Raw genomic sequence first — 26,386 nt, 5'->3', positions numbered from 1 at the left:
CCACAGGCTAAAAATAGACTCCCTGCCTTTGGGGAGGCTGTGTCTGGTGGATGGCCCTTGGGAGCCAGGTAAGGAAACCGGCAAAGGGAGAGAAGACATTTGGCTCACCTGGCTACTACGGAGACTCATTACCTTTTGTCAGCTTGAATAAAAGGAGTTCGACCAACTGTCCCTTTGGAGAAACTGTCCATTTGCAACAGGCCCTCAATGTATGGTCCACACGTGACGGGCCCTCAGCATAGGGTCCATATGCAACAGGTACTCAGGATAGAGACTGTATGTGTTACTTAGGCTGCCCTGGGTTTTGATTTCATTCAGCGTGGGATTCTGCATTTCCCTGCCCCCCAATTTCCTACCTCACTGAAGAAAGTAGGATTTCCAGTGCCCTTGAACTATCTCTTAACATCAGAATTCCTCAGCTTTGTTTGTTTTTTTGTTTAAACACTGACATCAGTTCATTTTGGATGAACTTAAAATCTCATGATTTTTTTTTTCTCCTCTGAAAGTAGAGGGTGTCTCTGGTTAGAATCATTCCTGCCAGAAAGGGGAAAATAAAGACCACCAGTGGTTTGTCTTGACATACTTCCACATTTTCCAAAATGAGTGATGTCAAGTGATGATGTCCTTAAAATGTTTAAAACCTAGCAAACTACAATAATCTTGAAAACCTGCTTTTCATCTGTAGGTGGCCTGGGAAAAGCTCCTCTCTCGACTTCTCCTGGTACTCGTATCTGGCTCATAAAGTTCCCCACAGGTGCCAGCCATGTTTCTGGATGTTTCTATTTAATCAGCTTAAGGAAAAATATACCACAGTGAAAAACAAAATCTGAGGGCTTGCAAAATGTAGGTGCACATCTAAATTTTACAGTGGGGAGTAACTTACTAGTCTGGTATTTCAGATTACACTGTAAGTTATTTAGGCTGTTTCTCGGAGCGAGACGTGAACAATACGCACCAGCACGTTGCCTCTCCAGGGGTAACCACATCCCCGAAGAAGTCATCCACGTCTTTAGTCATCCTTAAAACCCACTTGCTTGATGAGACCTTCCAGACAATATTCGAATGACACTCTGAGAAACGAGACGAATAGACACAGAGGCCCTGACGCGACTCTTCGCGGCACCATGTAGACCGTCTTTCACTTTGATGGGAGCATCCATTTCCTTTGGAAGTCCTGACACCCCCGCTGTGACGGGGGCTGCCCTTGTCCCCCACGGGGTAATTCCTCAAGGCCAGTCCTCTACGGAGTCCTTCGTCCTACAACTTCTCATCCCAGCTGTGCGATGCTGCCAGGTCTTCTCGCCCGTTTAGAAAGCTCTGTTCTGGCCATACCAGCCTCAAGAATGGGAAGTAATCCTATTTGAAACCATCATCAGCTGACATGGCTCCATACAATCATCTCTCCTCCCTACATGGAAATTAGGTTCACTGAGGGCCCGACCTGTGCGAGCTCTCCTGGGGGACGTGTCTTCATTGTCCCTTCCCCGCGCATCTGTGGGCGAGTGTGCCAAGGGCAGGCCTCCCACCAGCCGCAGGCCGGGGGACGGCTGCTGAGCTCTCCAGGGAACTCCAGCCCGCGAGCCCGGGGCAGGGGGCTGTCTGTGCTGCGGGCCCGGGGCGGGGGGCTGTCTGTGCTGTGAGCCCGGGGCGGGGGGCTGTCCGTGCGTCGAGCCCGGGGCGGGGGGCTGTCCGTGTGTCGAGCCCGGGGCGGGGGGCTGTCCGTGCGTCGAGCCCGGGGCGGGGGGCTGTCCGTGCGTCGAGCCCGGGGCGGGGGGCTGTCCGTGCGTCGAGCCCGGGGCGGGGGGCTGTCCGTGCGGCGCGCCCGGGGCGGGGGGCTGTCCGTGCGTCGAGCCCGGGGCGGGGGGCTGTCCGTGCGTCGAGCCCGGGGCGGGGGGCTGTCCGTGCCTCAGGGAGAAGGGCACAGAGGACTGAGACTGGACCCTTCAGATCTCCAAACGCAGAGGCGCAGTTTCCTACCGAAGCCACACGTCCTCCCACACTTCCTTGTGCAAAGTGACGCTGTCACCGTGGCTGTTTCACGGAACGGGAAGTGCACTTACTAAGAAAGCCACTTCCTGCAGTCACCCCAACCCCAGCCTGCCTGCGACAGCAACAGGGCTGTGGGGTCGATGGGCGCTGAAGAGTCACCCAGAAGTAGTCACCTTCCTGATGGGCTGGCGGCGCCTCGGCAGTTGTCAGACCCAACAGGTGTTTTCTTGGGCGAGTAGCATAAGAAACGTCATTGAGAACTCCAGTCATTCTTAAGTGAATCATACATGTTTAAAAGTGTAGGGATCTGAAGAGAGGAAGGTACTTCCTCGCAGGTGCACACCAAGCCACCTGGTAGCTGGAGAAACCTCGACAATGTGTAGTAAATCCTTAGACGGCGAGAAGCAGGCCGACGCCCGTTGTAGCTTGTCTTCTGCCGTGTTGCAGAGCTCGTTCTCTCTCTCTGTCTCTAGCTCACACACACCCCCTGGTGTGGAGGTCCTATCAGCCTCAACTGGGGAGCACAGAACTATCTTCCAGACACACGCAGCTGGGAAGCACGTGATATGTGGCTAGTGCCACTGCAGAACCAAATTTTAAATGTTATTTAATTTTAAATACTTTAGACGTCAACAGCCACGTGTGTGGAGGGGCACTGTGGCCTACTGGGTCCTCCGTCCGTGTCAGCTTGGTTCTCAGAGCACCTAAAACCCTACCGATCAAGTGTCAGCACAGTTTTGTCAGTGAAAAGAATTCTGGTCTCTCTCAGAGTCATGGAGTTTCGTGCAAAAGCTAATACTGGATGCAGAAGGTAAAATCCTCTGAGAAGCACAAACACGTGTACAAATACCAGAAATTGCAAAGGGGGTTGCAAAGGTGGAGCGCAGGCTCCCCTACGCTCAGCACATGGCTCTGTATCCACCACGCCCCACCCGGGACCGAAATCAGACACCTGCACTTACACCAGCGTACGTTTAGATGGACTGCTTCAGGGTTTGATACACACTGGAGTCTACTGTCCTGACTTGCTTCCAAAAGAACTTCAGCAAGCTCCTAAATAAGATAAATAAAATAATGTGGAAGTCACGCCTTCCAAAATCTGTGAATAGTCAGTAAACTTCTTATTACACTTCTGGAAAACTCTGAGTGGATCTGTATCTGACTTGAGAACGAGCCACAGAATGTAATTGAAGTATCTTCTTGGCCGTTGGGTTTTGTCGAGTCGTGTTTGCATTGAGAACCCAGAGCCGCCTCTGAAGGGGGAGCATGCTTCCAACCCACCGGGCGGGGGTTTCTGCCCCGCGTGGAAAGGCCGCAGCACCTGCCGGTGGGGGTGCTGGTGAACATTGTGTTCGAGATGCAGAATTTTTTTTTGAAGATTTTATTTATTTATTTGTCAGAGAGAGAGAGCTTAAGCAGGGGAGAGGCAGAGGGAGAGGGAGAAGCAGACTCCCTGCAGAGCAGGGAGCCTGATGCGGGACTTGATCCCAGGACCCCGGGATCATGACCTGAGCCGAAGGCAGACACTTAACCAACCGAGCCCCCCAGGTGCCCCGAGATGCAGAGTTTTTTAGTAAAACTAAACTTTAGACGTTAGAGAGTTTTGTCACTTGTTACTTGGGCAGTGACGTTTTACTGACGTTTATAGCAGATTCTAGAACGTGCTGAGTCAGCGGCACTGCTGTCCTTTGGACAGACCCAAAGAAAGTCCCTCATCGCAGTTCTGTGTAGAGACAGGACCCTAAGGTGGGTTCTGATGCTTAAGGAATAGAAGTGGGTATTTTGTTTTATCTGATACACAGAGAACGCTCACACCTTTGTCAGTCCGGGCGGCAGCAAGTCCACAAACACACAGGTAATTATTAAACACGTAAGTATAATTAGTAACAAAGCCACCCCTCAACAACCCTTAATAAAAATAACGTCAAGCTGATTATGAAGCCGTGCCCCAGGCCACATAAACCTGCATTCAGTCAGCTGGCCTGGCTGGGGCTTGCGCCCTCAGCCAGCGGCCCCCACCCTGCCCCCTGCCGGGGCTCCCCCTTCACCCCCACCCTGCCCCCCACCCGGCTCCCCCCTCAGCCCCTACCCTGCCCCTGCGCCCGGCTCCCCCCTCGGCCCCCACCCTGCCCCCCCACCCGGCTCCCCCCTAAGCCCCCACCCTGCCCCCCACCCGGCTCCCCCCTCAGCCCCTACCCTGTCCCCCCACCCGGCTCCCCCCTCGGCCCCCTCCCTGCCCCCCCACCCGGCTCCCCCTCAGCCCCCACCCTGCCCCCTGCGGGGCTCCCCCTTAAGCCCCCACCCTGCCCCCCACCCGGCTCCCCCCTCAGCCCCTACCCTGCCCCCCCACCCGGCTCCCCCCTCGGCCCCCACCCTGCCCCCCACCCGGCTCCCCCCTCAGCCCCTACCCTGCCCCCCCACCCGGCTCCCCCCTCGGCCCCCACCCTGCCCCCCCACCCGGCTCCCCCTCAGCCCCCACCCTGCCCCCTGCGCGGCTCCCCCTTAGCTCGGACATGGCCACGCACCGCGCTGTGCGGGACCCCTTCCCTTGGCCAAGCCAGGGCCTCGGTCGGGATCGGGCTCAGGACCCCGAGGGCTCCAACTTCTGGTTCTGGGCTTGAACACCCAGCAGCTCTGACTCCCACGAGATGCTCATGTTCTGTGTTCTTTCAGTTTACCATAGGCTTGCTTGCAAAGTTAGTTTTTATCAGAAAGTGTGACCCAGTTTGCAAGCCACTAACTTTGGACCACAGCAGTTGTTAGATATGTGATATACTAACACTGGTTATCAAACAGAAACGATGTGACAATAAAGTGATTCTTTGTGTAAAACTATGGGAAGAGCAGAACATGCACCGGATGCCACCCAGCCCACCCACCTGCCTTCTCTCTGTTGTCACGGGGCACGTTCTTAGGCCGCGAGGCCGCTGATGGCAGGAGCCCGGTGCTCCCGTGAGACAGGCCTGTGGATCAGCTTGTTGTTAGCTGGACGCACAGAGCTTTCTCTCCCTGTTTCTTACTTCAGTGCGTGATGTTCCCTAATTACTCCGTCCCTGTGTGTGTGATGCTCAGTTCTTGTGAGAGAGCCGAGGGGCCGGCAGGGGAGTCCGAGATCTTGCCTTTGTATCCAAATGCAGCACCGAGGGCACAGAAGAGAGGGATTGTTTCATTCAGTGGGTTTTTAAGTGGAGAAAGCATCTGAGCTTGTGACGGGTGTGCTTTATGTGAAATGGTTTTCAAGTTCAATTTTGGATTTTTGTCTGGCTAAAAACGTGATCTCGGGTATGGCCAAGCAGAGGGTCATTCACGCACCGTCAGCAACGTCGGTGGGTGTTAGATGGGGCGGCCCCTCTGAGACGGGCGCTGGGCCCAGTTTGCGGGAATGGAGGCGTGAGGGGCCCTCCTGTAGCCAGCCCATCGCCGGCACTGACCCAGCTGCTTGCTGATCTGGTAGCTTGTGCCAGGCTGGTTGAGCTCCGTTTGTCAGCCCACGCCAGGGCTCCAAAACACCACTGCGCCACGTCATCCTTCGGAGGCAGGTTCATTTCAGACGCTGTCAGCCAAGAGCATGTCCTTCCATAGGAAAACTCTGCGCCTGCTTATTAATAAGGTAGAACTTCTTGGTATTTGGGCGCCTGGGTGGCTCAGTCGGTTAAGCGACTGCCTTCAGCTCAGGTCATGATCCTGGAGTCCCGGGATCGAGTCCCGCATCGGGCTCCCTGCTCGGCGGGGAGTCTGCTTCTCCCTCTGACCCTCTTCCCTCTCGTGCTTTCTATCTCTCATTCTCTCTCTCTCAAATAAATAAATAAAAAATCTTAATAAAAAAAGAACTTCTTGATATTTAATACAATCCTCTTTCAGTATTTTTAATGACATGAGACCTAAAACTCCGGTTTTCAAAATGTTATTTCCTGTCTTTTGTCACGTGTTACTTGGGCAGTGTGGTTTTCAAAGTTTAAATTTGCAAGCAAGAGTTTTTATATGCTGGAATATATTTGTGTAAAATTATCTTTCTGAGTGCACGTGTGTGCTCTTTCGAGCCTGCCAGCCCCAAACACCGTAGGATGCGGATTGGCAGCTGCATGCACACCTTCTCCTGCTCTGCACTTGGGTGACTGTAACGTGTCATTCTCCTAACTGGCAACTTGGTGCCTGCATTAATTTAATTATCATATCGTTAAACAAAAGCCTAGATAAAATTCATTTTTATGTTTCTGTGGCTTTTGGTGCTTGCAAAACAGACTCTTAGTTAATGCGTCCTTAATTACACTTTAGCACAAGGTGTATGTAACCAAACTCAAGTTGTAAGTAAATCAGTAAGTCGAGTTGGTAATGACATTAATTACACGTGGCACTGTAATTACGGCAACACAGACTATTCATAGAGGTGTGTGCTCTCTCATAATTGTATTAAGACACTTAAGAAAGTACCACTGTCTACAAGTTTAGAAGCAAAGCTACCTCCAGCCTTGTTTTTGGGTGTGTTCGAGCGAAGGCCCTGCTAGCACGGTGCGAACGCTCTCTCCTTGCAGCCAGGCTGTCCTCTCCTGCCCCCTGGCCTGGCGGGGCCACCTTGCACCTGCTGCCCTTGCCGGGCAGGCAGCTCCCCCCTCCCCTCTGCCCTCGCTGGCCCCGGCCTTCCCCCAGACCCCCTCTTGCAGGTACTGTGTCTCACTGCCCTTGTGCAGCTCCCCACCCCCAAGGCTAGGTTCCTTTTGTTTCTCTCTGGGGTTTTGCCTGAGCCCCCAGCGTCTGCTGTGAGACGGTTTCCTCGCCCATGAGGGGTGCTGTGGGCCAACAGTTGGCCCTGAGTCCTGAGCGACCGTGCGAATTTGGGCTTCTTTGTCTGCTCTCTACACGCTTGTCAGGCCCTGCTGTTCCCCAGGCTCTGTGCTAGGATTTAGGGATGCCATTTTGTATTCAGAACGTGCAATTTAAAGAGGACAGTCTGAATCCGGGACCCTGCATGCGCGTGGCCCCAGGGGAGGGTTCAGAGCCCCTGCTGGCGTGTGGGTGGCTCGGCTGGGCCTTATCCCACAGCAGCCCCTCTGGGGAGCCCAGCGCCGCCGGCCGGAGGGACCGCAGGCAGAGGTTGTCGGGTCCCCTCCTCTGCCCCCGCACCGCTGCCCCTTTCTCATGCGGGGGCCCCAGCTGGTTCTGCAGCCTCACCCAGGCCTCCCCCTCCAGGTGCTTGAGGAGCATGGAAGGAGGCCAGACTTGAGGAGGACACGGTGAGGGAGGGGTGCAGCGGGCCACCCTGCTCGGGGCCTTCCCAAAGAGAGCGGTGGAACCCCCAGCCAGGGGCGCGCTCGGACGCCGCCGGCTCTTCGGAGCCCTTGGCCTGAGGGGGTGCAGTGTCCCAGGCCGGGCTCATCTCAGCGAAGAAGAAATGGAAGGAAATGGCAGGAGCAAATACACACGTCCCTGTCTTTGCAAAGCAAGGCCGCCATGAACGTGCATCTAAGGCGTGCCCCGTGAATGCTGGGGCCCCCGAGTTTGTTGTCCTGGCTCACCGTTCCCAGGACTCCGACAGTGCTGTGGTTTGTGTTGCTGTTTCAGTCTCCAGATCACCTGTGAGACACGCCTGGTTTCCACGGGCAACGGCTGTGATTCTGGGTGTGCTTTGCCTCCAGAATCATGGGTGTTAAGGGGTTGTTTTTGTATTGAATTAATAGAAGGGCTGCAGTGACAGCCACTCACCCACCAAATAAAATAAATTGAGTGGAAAATCTTTTTCCACCCTTCTGTTCTACTTTGTGACCATTTTAGTTTTTTTGTAAAAAGTGGTTTATTGCAACGCATTTCAAAGTGGAATGTGGCAAGAGATTTGTACAATATTCCAAAAGCATGTAATACTTCCTTCCGAGGAGCCGTTTTTAATGCACAGACTCTTCTCATTTCATTGTTGGAATACAGAATATTTAGTTACTCTGTTTAGGAACATTATATTTCATGCCTTTCTTGTCAACTCTCCAGTGTTTAAAAGAAAACCGATCTTTGATTTTATGTTTTTGTTCCTGAGCATATCAGCGTACTCTAAACACAGGGAGACAGAGTATGATTTTTTATGGCACAATTCCTGCAGTGCTCAGAACAAAAGTGTTACTTCAGGCACAACATGGAGAAACCCATCTGATCTGCGTCTGTCCTGGGTAACTCGGCCGCCACGTGACCTGTTAGGATGAGTTACAGGCTCCATAAAGAGGCTTTTCAGAATATTTTTGTAACTCATATCTTCATCTACTACACTCTGACTTAATTTTATCTTCAATTATGAAACAAGAGAAGGTCTGTGGCCTGAAAAACAAAACTCCTCCTGAATGTGCCTTTGCCGAGGACGTCATGTTCAGACTCTTGATGGAATGAGAAAGCAGTCTTTTTGCTCCTGGTGACTGAAGCCGCCTCCAGTTGTATGTATGAAATTTTCGAAATGTGTTTAATCTCATGATGGAGTCCAGGTGACTCATTTTGGTGCCGGATGGGGAGAAACAGGAAGTAGCCTTCTTTGTTTCTCCAGCTCTGAGAGCACGTTGGGGCAGGTTTGCGGCCCTGATCCCAGGGGCAGCAGAATCTGGCTTTGACGAAGAGCGTCTGCAGAGGCAAATGATAATTCCATTTGCAGTACCAGTTGGTTCCCTTAGAGCAGGGGCGCCAAAATGCAGGGTACAGATCCAGTTCTGGGGAAAATGCCTCTCTTTTTCTTTTTCCCTGCATTAACATGCTCATTCAAACCTGCTTTTTACTTAGAATGATTTTATTCCACCTTTTCTAAAGTATGGAAAACAGAAAATAAAGATTTGTAAAATAAATAATGATGGCAGGTGGCATGGACTCTGCCAGCCGAGGGCCAGACCCAGGGGCAGGCTTCGCAGGCGGGGCTGTGGATGCCCACGGCAGCCCTGTGAGGTAGACAGTACCTCACTGCCCTTCTGCCCTATCTGCATTGTAGCAAGCAATTACAGAAACACGTGCAGGCTATATAGGGTCCTCCGTTTAGGGGAATTATAGGGGACCCTTAGGTTTTTATGACATAACACCAAAGGAAATGTATTCGGCTTCAAATTGAGAAGATCTGAGTTCTCCATCACCTTATTCTGTTTTCAGGAATGTAGATTGTCCTTTTGAACTGAATGAATGTCCTTACCTGACCTCTACGTGCCTTTTAATTGAACTTGCAATTCACTGTCGAACTCTTAAGAGCTACACTGAACATCCAGTCTCTCTCCCTGACCCTGTCTGTCCCTCCCCCCACACACTTCCTCTGTGACCATCCTTCCTATTTAAGACTGGACCAGCTGATAGAGCAGTAGCTTCCAGAAATAAATGGCAAGATATTTGTGTTCCTAAAATAGAAGTTAGTGTGTCCGGTTACGCAACGGGCCTCGATAAACACTTTTACCGTGACGCGAGATAATACTTGTTTTGCTGTGACTTCTAAAAGTCAACGCTTAAATAAAACTCTGAGCTCATTTCTTTGCCTTCATTATTTGAAGAACACTGCAATCCTAATTACACTACAAAATGGTCTTGGCAGAGACGGTGGCGTTAACACGGAGTCGTTAAAAGAGCCACTTCCGAAGCTAACAGCTCCATAAACTACCTCGAGTTCGCAGTCCAGACTCCGTTGCCGTGACGCTGGACCTTTCACTGGGAACCACCTGCACGCTGAGCTCTGGGTACTTGTCAAACACACCTTTCTGGAGATGTAACTCACATGCCATACAATTCACCCATTTGAAGGTTCGGGTCAGTGGTTTTTAGTAGATTCGCAGACCCGCAGGACAGTCAGATCAATTTTAGAATACTGACCTCACCCCGGAAAGAGCACGTGCGTTTCCACGCCTCGGCCTCCGTGCCCTGGCCCTCGGCCACCACGAATCTCTTTCTGTCCCTCGGTTTCCCCGTTTTGGACGTTTCACGGGAATGGAGTCATGTGATGTGTGGTCTTTCTGTCTGGCTGCCTTCGTGGAGCTGACGGAGTCCCGTGTCCATCTGTGTCCTTCCGTCTTACGACCGAATGATCGTCTCTCCGTGTGCATGGACTGCATTCTTCCACGGAGGGGGCAGGGCTGCTGCCACACTTTGGGGCTTAGAAATACCCCTGCTGTGAACAAGTTTTTGTGTGGACATAGGTTTTCATGTCTCTTTACATAGATTCTCGATTTAAAAACAAAACCTGGATTTTCATTTACTCTTGTCATCAGAAAGGCTTGCTGTGTTTTCTTGGATGCCATTCCAACAGACAGGTCTGGGAGAGGAACCTTGGCTTTGCCATCTCACCTCGTGGAGATTTGTGACATCATTGTTCTGTTCTTCCGGGGTCCGCAGGATTGAGCCGGAAGCCTTTTCTGTTTCTTTATTCATAAATTCATCCAAGTTAGTCACCGTCACCAGATGGAGAATTAACAAGTCTAGGAATTAGAGAGAAAAAAGTCTTCCAAAATTTTAATTCCCTGCATTTCAAAACCAGGCTGGGATCTTGGCGCTGAATCCCATGCGGTCCCCACAGAGGATGAGCCAGCTCCTGTGAGGAAGCGTTCCTCGCCCTTAATGTCACAGCCTGGGCTTCACAGGGTCCTGGCTGTTAGGGGTGTGTTGTTCTCCTTCTTTTAATAAATAGCTTTATTGAGGTAAATTCACCTACCATAAAGTTCAGTCATCCAAAATGCACAATTCGGTACTTTTTAGTTTATTCACAGGACTGTGCAGCCTGTACCACAGTCTGATTTTATAACCTATTTGTCACCTCTGAAAGGGACCTGGCCCCCACTAGCAGTCCTGCCCGCCCCCCCCCACCAGCCCCAGGCTCCTGCTGGCGTCCTTCCTGTCCCTCCAGAGTTGGCTGCTCTGAACATTTCATGTATGTGTGTGTGTCATCATGCAGTGTGGTGTTTGGCCACCAGCTTCTTTCATAGGACAGTGTTCCCAAGGTTCATCCATGTGGCAGGTGTCCGTTATTAACAAGTACTATTCCACGGCAGGAAGATGGTGCGTTCTCTTCGCCCGTTCATTTGCTGGGGGACATTTGGGTTGCTTCCACTATGTGGTGTTAACAAACCTGCTGCTGTGAACACTCTTAGGCAAGTTTTGTGTGGACATACGTTTTCATTTCTCGTGGGCATATACCCAGGAGTGGATTTGACAAAAATCATATGGTAACTCTACGATTAACTGTTTGGGGGACCCATCAAACTGTCTTGCACAGGGGCTGCACCGTTTTACGAGCCATGTCTGGGGGTTTCAACTTCTGCATACCCTGATCAGCCATGACTGTTGTCCGTCGTTTTGGTTGTATCCATCCTAGTGGATAATGTGGAGCATCTTTTTATTTGCTTTTGGCCATTTGTTGTCTTTGGAGGAATTACTCAAATTCTTTGCCCATTTTTTTTTAATTGGGTGTTTTGTCATTTCGTTGTTGAATTGTAGGAGCTCTTTACATATTCTGGACACTAGTTCCTTATCAGATAGATGATTTGAAAGTATTCTGTCTCCTCTGGGTTGTTGTGTTACTTTCCTGATGGCATCCTTTGTGGCGCAGTTTTGATGAACGCTGGTTTGTTATGTCTTTTTTGTGGCTGATGTGCTCTGGTCTCCTAAGAGCCGTTGACACTGGGGCACTTGTTCTAAATCAAATCTGATTCTCACCTTCAGTCTCTAATCTGGTCATGTTGTCACAAAATAGAGTTTTCATGACTTAAAATGTATTTTTCTGAAGAACTGACTGCCAGCAAACACACTAGTGAATGGATTTATAGTTATTTCTTCCTCTCAAATACTTCTCTTTGTTTAGAACAGTGTCTCTCAGCTGGCAGTGACTTCCCTCTCCCACCCTCAGGGGCATTTGTCAGTGTCTGGGACATTCCTTGTTGCCACAGCAGCATGGTACCACGAGCATCTTGTGGGTAGAGACCAGAGATGCTGCGAAACGTCCCACGGTGCACAGGAAAGCCTATGCCCCACAGCACTTACCCAGCCCATAGCATCAGGAATGCCCCATTGAGGAACCCTTGTTAGACTGTCACAGGCCTGCCCCTTTGCATTAATATCCCCATTCTCTTCTGTTTCTGAATGAGAAGGGACATGCCTTTGAGATGAACCGTGATTCTGGTTTTCGTTTTTCTTCATGTTCTTTACTTTGATCCTAAAAGCTTGCGATGTTTTGCTTGTATCTTTTGTTACTTATCCAAACCCAGCCTAGAACAAGAGTAAGGATGATCCTTTTATTTTTAAGAAACAACCCAAAAATGCTGAGTAATTACTGCAAGGTTTATAAGAACTATTTATATTCCCCCCCCACACACACACACAGGCATACATACACACACACTCACACTCAGGAATTTTTCCTGTGCTGATACTTTAGTACTTTGGTGCTTTCAAACAGTTTATGACCACCTCTGAATAACAAGAAGCAGGGGGGATTTCTGGCACCCACATCAGACAGCAGTGATCTGGTCCTCACGCCGTGCGCACCTGTCCTGACTAGCTGCTCACCCCTGGACTGCGCAGCCAGGCAGGACCTCCTCAGTTGCTTCTCATCCCCTATGTTGTGGCAGTTGCATCTTTGAGATGTACCTGAAGGACTGGAACCACACGTGTACGCAGCCAGCCACATAGGGCTTGGGTTGATTCTGAGCACCAAAACAATGTTTTGCCTCTGAAAGAAAATGAAAGAGAGCAAGGGAGCAAGTTCCCCTGAGAGGGAGCCCACCCTTCTCCCCTGCAGACATGCTGTGTCGCCCGCAGCCTGGAGCTGGCCTGCTCGCCGCCGGGTCTCCGCATCCAGGGCTCGCGCGCTAAGCCACGGACCAGGAATCATCACACTCCCCGCGCCCTCCCAGGCCCTGTGCATGGCGGCCCTCCCTTCCTGGAGGCTTGGTCACCTCCCAGCAGCAGCACGAGTCCTGTGGGGCAGGGGCAAGGGTGGCTTACTGTCCCTGGTCACTACCTCTCACCTGCTTGTCCTACACCCTGGGACCTTCGTCCATGGATCCTTCTCACCGACTCTGAGCGCGTGGGAACTGCGTGACGTCTTTCTGTGGACTCGGAAGCCCGGAGTGGGGAAGCACAGGGGTCCTAGGCAGAGATGCCGGCCACCGCTCTGCGACACTACGCTCCTCGCATCTCGAGCTCCGGCAGGCTCGGTCCACGGGGCCGACTCCTCTCCCAGCTCACAGAGCCACCTTCCTGGGAAGGTGCTGAGCCAGGGGGTCCTGGGCAGGTCCCAGGAAGCCCCAGGGGGCCGGGAGCAGAGGGCCTTCCCCACATCGGGGTGCACAGGGTCTGGGCATTCTGGGTGGCAGAGCCATCCCCACCCCAGGTGTGATCCCTGGCGCTGGGAGGCTCTCTGGGCCGATGGAGGTGAACCGCATCGGCTGAAGGGGCTGCGTTCCAGCTCCGTGAACTCGAGCTGTAACCCACCCATCGGGAATGCTCTGCAGCCCCCTGATGCGTTCCCTGCGCCCCGTCCAGACCAGAACCCCTATTCTGCACATCCGCCTCGAGGTTTCCGTCTGGGCTTTGAGGAGCGTGGTTAGTGGGCACATGGCGTCGGAACTTCTCTTGGCTTCAGGAACTTTAGCAGTAAAATGGGCTGGTTGAGTTGTCTCTGAAGTCTTCCTTGCCTTGTCCCTTAAATACATCTGAGAACAGCTGCCCTGGTGAACCTTTAACTTGAGAACAAAACATGTCGACTTGGGTGTGACTGTGAATGGCCGATGCCAGGGGTGCCCCGCCATGGGGCTGGAGATGTTCTTCAGGTTAGTTTTCAGCACCCCCCCCCAGTGCACAACAGCATTCCAGAGGAGGCCTCAGGGCTCCCTTGTATCTCTGCATGTCGGGCAAGCAAAGCCTCAGGACGATCCTTTTCAGGCTGTTTGCATAATGGGCAGTGTAGGAAGACAGAGATGGTGTCTCCCTCCGGAGCAGATGGATGGCAAGTGTACTGTCTCTTATAAAGCCTTCAGGTTCCCTAAGCCGAGGTCCCTCTCCTACAGCACAACCCTGCACACGTGCAGACGGCCATCTAGGCCCGTTCCCACTGACCTGTCAGAGCTGGGACTTGGCTTCCATGGCCTGTAGGAACCTGTGGGAACTGCATACCCAGGTGATGAGATGCCGGGACTGCTGTGAGTTGTAAGCCATCAGTCGTCTCAGACCCAGGAGTCTCCTGTCTCCGGTGTTCAGACAGCATCCATGACACTGGCAGGTCAGCTTGTTAGCTTGCACGGAGCTCAGATCTCAGATTCTTCACCACTGTCAACACCGGCCTGGTGTCAGTCCTCTTCAGAAAAGTAGATAATGCCAAAATTTCTATTTTATGAACCGGTCTTATACTCTAATCTTGCAAAACATCATGAGCATTATAAAAATTTTATGGTGAATCACTGTGTGATTTTTTTTTTTTCCTAGGGATCTCAGAAAAAGTAGGTGTGATGTGTTTCCTCCACTGAGTACACACAGCGATGGGACTGGGGTTACATACCGCACACTTTATTTTACTAAACACGGGTCTGATCTTGGTTGGCTTGATGGTTTTCTGATTTCATTTCCAAAGTGTCCACTTTGTTTGCTGCACTGTAAACTCCTCCAGGCAGCCCTCTGTCTTGTCCCCAGCCTGAGTTCCAGCATAGTGTTTGAGTGGGAACCAGTGAGTGAATAGGAACGTCATCAGGGAACTCAAACCAGATAATACTCCCTGAGTCTAAGCGGGTGATTCCTAACTCAGGTTGTATGACGTCACAGGAAATGTAGTCTTTTTTTTTTTTTTTAAGGTACTGCGGACTTCTCAAAATCAGTTCTTCTTTTTTCCTTTTTTAAACAGCCTGTGTTGGGCTATGCCTCGAAGTCTCACATTTTAAAATGGTCTTGAGTTTAAAATGTCACTTTAAACATACTTCAACATCTTTCCTCTCCTGGTATGTAGTTTTTAGTTTGAATTGGACCTTCGTAAATTTTATGACTTTTTAAAAAATGTGACTAGAGGGTTTTCCTCTCCCATAGACTTTTTAATTATCTTTTTCAGAAATTGTTACAATGATTGTAGAAACTTATCCTCTGGGCCATTTCTCCTAAAACTGTCACCTCCAGACCATCAGTCTTTCAAAATTCCAAGGCTGACTAAAAGCATATTTGTACTTACAATTTTGCATGTGTCAACAGCTACACCTTAAGAAAAATCTTTTACAATGGCTGCGATGCACCTGAATCATGGGCTTTGTCTCCAGGAGATGACTGGACAAGATGGATACAAAGTTACAATTAACTGAGCAGAGCAGTGCCTAAAACATTAAACCCAAATGCCCGCATTTCAGTTTGTAAATGGCTTTGGTAGGTTTCTCTCAATTTCATCCTTTGCTGCACCACTTGGTTCTGGTGGAGGCAACACTGAATGGTACTTTCTGGGTGATTGGAGAAGGTGAACCTTGTGAATTCCTGGGTCTGTCTCTCCTCACACGGAGCCTAGCACAGGACCCACACTGGCCGCCAAAGAACACTTTGCTGCTTAAAGTTTAGAAGTCAAGGCCAGGTGAAGTCATTTGCTTTGTTGTTGTTGTTCATGTTTTATCCACAGAATAAATGAGAGTGTTCACTCGTTTGTTGTAGATTAGGGGACTAGAAATTCCTTAACACCAAAAAGATGCATTTTTTTCCCTCTTCTCTCTTTCACTGTTCAAGTTCGTAACATCCAGAGCTATTTTTGCTACATCTAGGGGGACATGTGTTCCTTTCCTGTGGCTTCTGCAGCAAAGTTCCACAAAGTGGTGCTAAAAACATCAAGAATTTGTTCTCTCTCACTCCTGACACCAGGAGTCATCAGGGTTGGGTCGTCTGAGGGAGACTGTGTTCCAGGCCTCTGTCCTAGAATCTGGTGGCATCTAGCCCTCAGCTTTCCTTGGTTGGGGACACATCCCTCTGTTCTGCTGGTACATGGCCTTCTCCCTGTGTCTCTGTGTCTAAATTTCCTCTTATAAAGCACTCATCATTGGGTTAGGGGACACACCACTGCAGGATGACCTCATCATAACCAATCACAACTGTAGTGACCTCATTCTAAACGAGTCAACATCCCAATACCAAGGGCTAGGGTGTGAACAGATCTTTTTAAGGGGCCCAGTGTAACCCAGAACAGGGAATGGAGTTGGTGGCTAACTGTGGAATTTGAGGGGTTGTGGGGATGGAGCTTCTTGCACTCTCACACAGCCAAGGTGGGACACCGGAAAAGTCACGACCAAGGGTCAGAGGCCTCTGAAATAAATGCATTTTGTTTAAAACGAAAAGGCGATTCTGTGGCTCGGGTAATATGTTAAGTACACAGATGGGTGATTGTATGATGTCACACTGGGTGCATAAGAAAAACACCTGTCAATCACGCATATAAATTGATTAACATCCAAAGCTATTTGTGCTACATCTAGGGGGACATGTGTTCTGTAAATTGGTCTACATGGAGGATTTATTGGGCTTCCCCACCCCAGCCCCGAGGTAATGGAGTGCCAGGGAACCTCCCAGAACTGAAACTCCACACTGGGCGGTGACTCTTTCCATCTCAGCCGCGCAGGGCAGAGGCCATAGGTCAGGATCAGTGAATGAGCCAGTGACAGACCTCAGGGGATGTTGACGTGTGTCGATGCGTGTCGACATGTGTTCATTTCCTGTGGCTTCAGCAGCAAAGTTCCACAAACTGGTGCTAAAAACATCAAGAATTTGTTCTCTCTCCTCCTGCCATGAAACCTACGAGGTTTCATTTTGCTCAGTTAAAAGAACATTGCAGAGCAAAGTATTTGTCATGTATTTTAAGAATGGATGGTGCCCAATGACAGTCAAAAACCACCCCCAACACTCTCATGTGTCAGTTTGAAGGTCAGCATTGCTTTTCCTCAGCTTGTCAGTGTGAGATAGTCAGGGAACCTCAAATCTACAACAGCGAGTTTCAAGTGATACACAGGAATTTACAGCAATTTTGCTTTTTTTATTGATGCTTTCCAACTACTGCAGTTTTCGGAGTATTTATAAAAAGCCAGACTCTCCCCACTGTGACGAGAAGATGACCAAGATCCTCAACCCCACCCCACCACTTGTTTGGGGCAGACTTTTCCATGTCTTTTGGTCATGAACTACCTTGTGCATCAGCAGTGGGAGAACCAACCAGAGGGCCGGCCTCTCAGCCACCTGCTGTGCCTTTGACCTCTCTCTGGCCTTGCTGCCTTTTGGCCAGATGCTTCTGGAATGCTAAGGGAAAAGGGAGTGAACAAATGTGCCAAGGGCATGGCGTGGACCAGGCGTGATTGCTCAGCCTTGATGATTAAAGACCAGTGGTTGCAGGGAAGGGCTCAGAGCAGACACAGGCATGCGGACCCTACCACAGGCCACGCCAAAGGAGGTGACTTGACCTTCTGTCTCCCAGGGGGGGGCCCTGACTCCCCGGACTTCTTAGTGACACTCATGGCCCGGACAGTGGGAAACAGTTGAACCATCCACTCTCTGAGGCTGTTTCAGGTTCCAGTTTGGGAGTCTTTGGTTTGACCTAATTAGATTTCTCTTGAGTCTTGTGAAGCCAGCTCCTCATGGAGAGCAGACGCTTCACCTGACTTTGATGGGGCATCCACGTCATTAGTGATGGACACCCTGCGCCTTCGAGGGTCTCTGGGAACCTCTTTGCTGCAGGTAACATATGTGATACCTGATCTCCCTCATTGAAAGTCAGTGTTTCTTTAGGAAATGCAGTTCCATACTTATAGTTATTTGTTTTTGAAGATTGATTTTGGGAGAGAGAGGGGAACACGCACAAGCCAGGGGGTGAAGGCAGAGGGAGAAGGAGAGAAGGTCCCAAGCAGACTCCCGCTGAGCATGGAGAACGATGTGGGGCTCGATCTTATGACCTGAGATCATGACCTGAGCCAAAATTAAGAGTTGGACAGCTAACCATGAGCCACCCAGGTGCCCCCACATTTACAAAAGAGAAATTAAACCACTTCCAACACTGAAGTCGTTCCATCGCAGGTTTCCTGTTCAGGATGGTGCCATGCCCTGCCAAGCATGCTGTCTGCTCAGCTGCCCTGAGAGCAGTACAGACGAGGACCAAGGCCCTGAGGAGAGGGTGGAGCGGCGGACAGGGCCCTTTCTTTCTGCAGGAGGACAGGAGGGACCAGCACTTGGGGGCATCCCCCAGGGAGCAGAGGACCTGTTGGCTAAGAGGAAGGTTTTAGTCACACAGGAATGCAGCCTGTTGAGTGACAAGATTAGGCACTTAATCTAAGGATGCAGCAAATTGCTTTATTTATAATGAGTGTTGTATCGATGTTGTTGAATAATAAATCTCATCTGTATTTAGAAGTATTTTTAAATCAACATTTATAAGAGTTTTCTTGTGTTTTCCCTGAAATTAATATGGAAAAGTAAGTGGATTCTTATATAGGCCGGCTCTTGCATATTTAGGCTGATGGAAATGAACATTGGCACAAATATTATGAAGAAACCATAATTGCTTGAAACACGTTTAGACACCGGGAGTCACAGACATGATTTTAGAATCGGGACACATTGGGGCAATGACACTCTGGGTCCTGGGTCACGGGGACTGACCCTCTTTACATATCTTGAGTGTTTTATGTTTTGTCATTTACAGGAAGCTCCTATTTCTCTACCATGAAAATTCCATTACGTTTGACACACATCATCTTGATTGTGTTTGTTTTGCTTGTGGACATTTTGCTTATTGAAAATGTGTTATTCATAAGGATATATTTTATATTCGTGGAAGAGCAACTGCATCAGGTCTTAGAAAAATCTTTTTATTTGGACAGAAATTAGTCAGTGGATTTCCCAGGGCGACGTGTACTTTCTGCACGCTCCGTGGGCTCATTACTCAGGAGATGGGAGCAGGGGGGTGAGGAGGCTGGAGGTCCTGTCTGTCTTCACGCCTCCCCCTGGCCCCCGGGGCCCCTTCAAGGAGTAGACAGCGGACGCTGTGTTGCTACAGTAGAGCAGACTGCACCGGGCGCGGGCTGAGGGTGCTGACCATCGCTTCGCCATGATGCCCCACCAACCCCAGCGGGGATGGCGAGGTTGTGTGACCGTGTCGTTGACCTCCAGTCACTGACAACAGAGTGATTCACTTTAAATGTCAAGCTTTCGCTCTCATCTCTGAGCCTCAGCAGGAGTTTACACCAGGAAGGATTTTACGCTGGCGGGAAGATGTCACCAGTTCTTCCTGGAAGACACTGGGAACCGTATGGGGCATCCTGATTTTAAATGTTGACGCGTGAAAATGTGCACCCACGATGAATAAAAATGTCAGCTAAATTGTATTGAATTAATTCCTTCTCCAGTAATCCTTATTTTGTACTAAGTGAAGGATACGACATTGAGGTCAGCCTCAAAGCAAGGTGTGGAACCAGGACACGTGACCAGAATCTCCAGCTGATGGAACAATCTATCCAGAAGTGTTCTCTGGCCCAGGTTGTACTCCCCTCCAGAATTAAATAGGGAGATACAGAAAAACGCATTGTAAGCCACCTTTGGCTTCCTCTGTTGAAACAGAAGTTACCCATTTTAAACATAACAGTGGGATGGTTTTCTCTCCAGCACCTGCTGGGCGCCAGGCCCTGGGGAGGTCTGGGGACAGAAAGGGTTATAAGGTAAGGTCCCTGTTCTCAGGCACTTTGCAGTGTGGTGGGGAGAGACGAGTGAGTCCGTGGGGAGTCTGCAGTGGGGAGGAGCTCAGACCCTCCTGGACCCCGAGGGCAGGAGGCTGGAAGGGGTGTTCCAGGCACAGGGGCAGCTTGGTTTCTGTTGTCCTCTGTCCCACAGAGGAAGCTGTGAATGTTTACTCCAGTTCCTGGAGACCTCCTGTTTTCCTGAATCCCCAACAACCCTGGAGATTGTTTTATTCTCATTGCTGTCAACATGCTAGAAAACACCATCTTTGCCCTGTTTTGCTGCGTAGCTCTTCGATCGCTAGTGACCGGACCGAACACACTCGTCACTGTTGACAGGTACTTGATGAGCCTGTCGGATCTCCGTCCGGGAAACACCAAGTCAGTTTATTGACAGTAGCTTCACTGGTGAAGGTGGCGGCGAACCTCTCGCCTCCTCCATGTTTTGGGCGTTAATGATCATCGCCTATTACATGTGTAACACTGGCTCTCAGGTACTTGTGGGAACAAGACCACAAATGTTGCTTGGTGGGGTCTCACCCGCTCCCCCGCTCCTGCCTGCCCAGTGGTGGAATGGAGACCCCACACTTGTTTGGGGTGGAGGCTTCCAGGGGGGCCTGGGGGACAGAGATGGGGAGCAGAGCGCCTGCTGCTGTGGGTCCGGAGGGCTGGCCTCTGCCTCCCCAAGGCCACCGAGGCCCCCGCCGCCTGGGCCTCGCCTTCCCTCCCACCTGTGGGCTGCCCGCACGTGCTCGTCCCTACCTGGGAACCCGTCTCGGTCTGAGTCAGACCTTCCCTTGATGGGATAATACTTTATGGCTTCCTCACAAGAAGACCCTATTAGTCAAGACAGTTTTTGTTGCAAGTGGCAAACCCCACCCAAAGCCCCGAGACCTGGCAGGGAGGGGGCAAGTACAGAGACCGGATGTCCTGGCTCACGGGGACGCCCGCTGGTTTCGCAAAGGGCCTCTCTCGCCCTGCACCGCCGCCCTGCAGACGTGCTGGCCCACCTGGCCCAGGGGGAGCACAGTGCTGGTCCCCAGGAGCTTCTACACAGCTGGAACCAGACCTTGGGGCCACGTGCCCACCCTCGAGCCTCCCAGAGACCTGCCAGAGCAAGGGAGGGGAGTCCCTGGAGGAGGGGAGCAGGGAAGCGGGGCAGGTCCAACACACCTGCTGTAAGACAAGGCTCGGGGACAAAGCTGGGGGAGATTCTCGGCAGCTGGGTGCCAACGCCAAGAGAAGGGAGGATGGTCGCCTTTGTTCCCAGAGTTTCCATTTTTATTTAACAGACACTCCTAGAACAGTTCCTATGTGCCAAGTGTGTTCAGAGCACTTACACTAACTTTCTTAATCCTCGTTACAACCACAACATGCAACCGTGCGGTATCAGTATTTCCTCTCTTTTATAGAAAAAGAAACTGAAGCACAGCGAGGTTAAGTGACTTGTCCAAGGTCACACAGCCAATAAATAAGAGCCAAGCCAGAGCATACTCCCAACCAGTCTGCCCCAGAACGCACAGCTTTAGCCACTGCCTGCTCTGCTCTTCAGGAGAAGAGTGCACAATGGGAAGAAGACCTACTGCTTGGTCCTGGCTGGAGACTCAGGGAACGAGGGAGGCCTGGGCAGAAGTGCTGCAGAGAAGGATGCGGGCCAGAGAGGGGCCGCGGGGAGCGCCGGGCCGCCCAGAGCCGCGTCTGGGCACGTCCCCTTGTGCGTGTGGCCCGGGAGCTCTCGCGGTGCTGGTCCTAACGGAGGAAAACACAGACCAGGTCGATGGTCAGGGCCAGGAGCCTGGTGGCACTCGTGGGAGTAACTGAGGTGCAGGGCGCGCGCTCTGGCCATGACGGCACGTCAGACGGCGCTATGTGGGCCGCGTGAAGCCCCCGCCAGGGTTCCTGGTTACCAGACCAGAGCAAGACGCAGAGCAGCGTGCGGAGCAAGGCCTCACGGGGCTGCTGGGGTGGTGTGGACATGCCGAGGGGCGTGGGGATGCCGAGGGAGGGCTGCAGGCAGGCCTTTACGCTTTCGGGTGGGCCTTTTGCGGTTGCATTCCCCGTCACACTGATGAGGTACAATTGATTAAACAAATAGGAAGAAACTAAACCGTATCTACTCTGTGCCCTTAAAATTTAAACTTAAAAGGAATGTGCACCCTGGTGCTGCTGGTAGGGCTCCATCACCGAGCAGGGGGGAGGCCGGGGGGTCAGCCCAGCCCAGCACGTGGCACCCAACCCCTCCTCTGTGGACTTGGGGCACCGCGTGGGCATCGGCATCGATCTCTGCCCCCAAAAGGGCCCGTTTTCGCACCAGGGCTGCCCTGCCTGGCTTCCAGGCGGCCAAGGTTGGAATTCAAGGAAGGCAGGTTCGGTGTCAGCTCCTTCCCGTGCATCCATCCACCTGCAACCCAAAGAGGGACAGGGCGGGCGGGCGTGCTCCCGGAACACATGCATGATGATTAGCTGACATGTTTTATCCCAGGTGTACTCAGTTCTTTTGAATGAAAATACATACCCTGGCGCAAGAGAATGCTTAGAGCCCAAGCAGAAAAAAGAGGCGGGAATTCAGAATCCTCTGCAGAAAACCCACCCTGAACTCAGAGACTCTCACAGCTGGACGATGAGCAGGGGAATGGGATTATCTGCCGCAAAATTTATAAGAAGAAAAATGTATTACAACTATCTCGTTGATAAAGCAAGCATCTTAAGAGAGGGTCTTGTTCTGTTTTGTTTCCAGGACGGAGAAACCGGCGCAGGAGAGTCTGACAGGAGGAGGGACGTCCGCCGGCTCTCCCGGGAGACCTCGGAGGACAGCGAGGTGTTCGGTATGTGACAGGAAACCAGAGGGCGGGGCTCCACGTGTGCAGATACACGCATTTGGGGAAGGTTTTAAGTTTTTAATCACATGAGTAATCTACGAATCTGTTCTCAGTATTGAAAATGCAGAGTCCGTAGGAATGTGGGGTGAGCCCCCTTGGTCAGCCTCCCCGACGTGACCGCACAGGTGGCCGGCGGCAGCTGCCCTGTCTCGCTCTGGCTCTCGTGCTCTGTGCCGTCTTGCTTGCAGGCTCCAGAGACTTCCCGGGTGCGGCCCTGCCGTGCCGTAGTCTCTCCTTATCTATTTGACCATTGTGGGTGGAAAACCTAATGACGCCTATAAAACAGAACTAACAGGGAAGTGGGACTGTCCCAAAGCCCAGGTATTTCAGCCACAAAGAATGACTCAGGAGGTACAATTGATTAAACGATCAGGAAGAAACTAAACCGTATCTACTCTATGCCCTTAAAATTTAAACTTAAAAGGAATGTGCACCCTGGTGCTGCTGGTAGGGCTCCATCACAGAGAAGAATAACCGTTTTCTATAAAAGTTTACTTTTTTGTGGAGCCCGCTGACATACACGACTTCCCTGCATTTCTGTGCTCCCCCAAGAGAATGAATGAACGAGTTCTCATTTGATTTTAACATTAAAAAAGATCACCTTTCCCATGTGACCACGATGCTCCGTGACTTGCTCACGATCACGCGGCTGAGCGAGACACGGTGAAGATCTGTCTGAGTGCCCGGCTCTGTTCTCTCCTCCAAGAATTCCCGGAGCCGCGGGAATGATGGGGCAGCATGAAGTGTGCCCAGACCCTGAGGGTTCACTGGCATGTCGGAGGGAAAGGGAGCGGTTTTCTGGCTACTGAAGTGAGTGTCCCTTGGATGGTGTCGTGTGCCTGCAGGTTATGATGCTCACGGCAGACAGGCCTCCTCACCACGCTCCCTGGCCCAGCCGCGGCTTACTTACACAGAACGGGTTTCTTAGTGCTTTCGCTTCTCCAGCAGGAGAAGCCACCCCGATGTCTTGTTCCTGATTTGCTTGCTCTTTTTCAAAACTCCCTTCTGTTTCTGTGATTCCGTCCTGAGTAAACACCTGTAATGACAGAAGTACCACTGCCCGCTCTCTCAGTATCTTAAACTGTCATGAAAATCAGCATAACCCAGAGGTGCAGAGACTGAACACAATGCAGATCAGTTTAACGGAAAGCAGTGGGGTCAGTGCGAGTAGGAATCGGCACTTGCCCGGTTACACCTGCTGCACGCTGATGTTCCTGGGAACTGGGTGGGGAGGGGTTTGCCAGAGCGTTGTCCGCTGCCTCCCCATAGCAGGGCCTCCATTCCTCAGGGGCAGAGGTACCAGAGGGGAGAAGAGACCAGCACGCGAGGGTGGGCGCTGCTGCAGGCGTTCTGAATGCAGAGGGAAGGCAGTCTGCAGATTTGAATTGGGCATCTGAGTGTCGATGATTTCGAGAGTAAATCCGTCTGCGAACCTCTAAAATAAAGGTTTCTCTGGACTCCTCTCAGGTCCCGTATTCCAACTCCATATGTATATTAAACACATAAAACGACAGAATAAAAATGTCCAATTTTAGGTTTCCTATATGACAAGAGAACCTTTTAGAAGGATTTTGGCTAAGCTTACGTGGTTCTGGGCTCAGCAAGCCTGACTAGTACAGACCGGGATTCCTGCAGAGCTGCCGGGCATTTGCTTGTGAACTTACGATAATCTCCCACTCCTGATGCTTTCCTGGAATCCAGAGAAACCCCGGCCTAAAGGGGCAAAGTGACGAGGGAAAAAGAAGCTAAACAGATCTCGGCTGTCAATCTTGACTGCATAATCTCAGAAAATATATCTGAGCATTCTTTTTAAATTATGAAATGTTGTACAAATGTCACTCCAAATGAAATCAGCAGCTGCCTCCCCCTTTTCCTGACGAGACAGAAGTTCCCTGAGTACCACAAAAAAAAAACCCATGCTTTCTTGATGTTCTATGAACCCTGAGTCATCGGCACCCGTGTAGCGATAATCTTCAAGCTCCTGGTAATCATGTTGTCTGCGTGTCAGACGATTGGCCCTTGTCCTCTACCTGAGACATTTCTGCAGGATCTAGTCCTCAAGGTCTCTGTGAATGTCAGGAAAGACCGTTGTCCTTCAGCTGGTTGGAGTCCTGGCTTAGGGGCTGGTTGGACAGAATTAGAGGGGCTCAGGGAGGTCACAGCCAGGGGCAGACTATGGTAGGTGCCCTGAGCTGCTGGCTCACACGCTTCAGGCTCAGAATCACAGAGTACACAGCTACAACCAACCAGGCTTCCCCCATACCTCCGTGAAGGCCGGAGCTGATCGTGTACTTAGCAATGCACTGGAGACTTGTATTTACTTTTTCATTTCATGGGAAAATCCCAGTGAAGGATTGTTCTTGATCTAAGCGAATCACTCATTAGAGCACAGTTCTAAATCTCTTCCTATAATGTTTTTTCTGACAGTGTGTGGTACTTAGGGCTGTTTGCCTGGTTACCCAAAGAGGAAGAAAACATGGTAGCCTAGAGAACCACGTGTTGTCTGAGCTTTGCGGAACCAGGTCATTTTGTGGTCGGCCAGTTATTGAGCTTTTTTTTTTTTTTTTTTGCACCGTGCACCCACACATGTGTTGTACACGATCTTCGTCATTTGAAAAGCAGTCAGCAAGGAAGGCAGAATGGTCATCCCCACACCTCCCTCCAGAGTCCACTGGCCATAAAACCAGGGCAGGTGAGGCAGCCGAGGTGAGCAGAAGCCTGGGGTCTCCCTAAATTATAGTGACAAAGGAGCAACATCCCCCAAAAGAGGGCACCCCTGCTCTTTCCAGACAAGTGTGGCTCCTTCCAGACCGGACCCACATCTCCAGAGTCAGAGCAAAAGGAATGAGTACCCAGCACATCAGGTGAGCTCGAGCACAGCTTTGCCGGATCCCAGGGTCGTGAGAACATCGCCTCCCTGCCTCGGTGCATAATGGCGCCCATGGCTAAGTGAGGGACGCACTGCACGTAGGGACAGACTCCTATGGAGCATCACGGGAAAAACCTTCACCAGCTCAGTGCTCAAATAATGGAGATAGAATTATCTATGTTTAATGTTCAGCAAGAAAGTACTCATATTGGAAACACTGAAGTTTATACAAGGATAATCTATTAAGGATAAATACATGAGTAGGTGTGTGTCTTTATTTCACAAAGCTTGAGTTAGCTCACAGTAAGAAAACACAGAAACAATAAAATACAGAAAACTCTAAAGTCGAGGTCGAGTCAAGTAAGACCACGCATGTGAACCATATGGCACCTGCCAGTAGTTGAACACAGCATTGAACCTGCCCCAGGAAGACGAGACCCAGTCCATTTATTTCTCATTCTACGTAGGAGGTAATGCAGCTGCACCACGTTAGCTGTCATTTCCGCCCGTGCACGCATCTTCTTGTGTCTTGGTTCCCTCCCAGGTAAGCAGGGGAGAGAAGAGAACCCCCCAGAGCGAACGAGCAAGCTCACAAACGTGCACCTGTAGGGTGCCCCTGTCCCCTACGGGGACCGACAGAAGGGGGTCTGTGTGCATTCTTCAAAGGAAGCCCAGCTGTGTTTAGCCAGTTGTGAGAACTTTTCTCCGGTTTCAGTTTGTATCACAGATGATCGCGTGGTAGTCAACAACTCCAGGGAACTTCCGTGGTAGCTGCGCTGATGAGTTTCATAGGCACAGTGTAATAACTGGACAATGAGCTTCCTCACACCTCGGCGCTCTGTTTGAGGCACGTGTCCCGCTTTTGGCCTCGCCTTGGCGGTGTCCTGCGTGGCTCGTGCACTCCCTTCCTCCAGGGACTGTAAGGGACGCCCCTGTGGATGGGGAGGACCTGCCAGAACGTGTGCAGCTGGGGGTAATGCTCTACCACATCT

The 26,386-nt window shown here is 51.1% G+C and overlaps 1 protein-coding gene across 5 annotated transcripts in view; it reads left to right on the top strand.

Moving 5' to 3' along the window:
- The window catches only part of LOC113912685 (myelin basic protein), a 116,896-nt gene that overhangs the window by 26,087 nt on the left and 64,423 nt on the right, over window positions 1–26,386 (top strand). For all 5 annotated transcript variants that reach the window (XM_027576270.2, XM_027576269.2, XM_027576273.2 and 2 more), the window contains exon 3: window positions 22,384–22,471. In XM_027576270.2, the coding sequence (XP_027432071.1) occupies window positions 22,384–22,471 (88 nt within the window). The remainder of the gene's footprint in view (window positions 1–22,383; window positions 22,472–26,386) is intronic.

Source organism: Zalophus californianus, chromosome 14, assembly GCF_009762305.2.
Source record: "Zalophus californianus isolate mZalCal1 chromosome 14, mZalCal1.pri.v2, whole genome shotgun sequence".
In the NCBI taxonomy this organism is placed as follows: Eukaryota; Metazoa; Chordata; class Mammalia; order Carnivora; family Otariidae; genus Zalophus; species Zalophus californianus.
The sequence above is the reverse complement of the archived record's forward strand: the minus strand, read 5'-3'. Positions and strand labels throughout refer to the sequence as shown.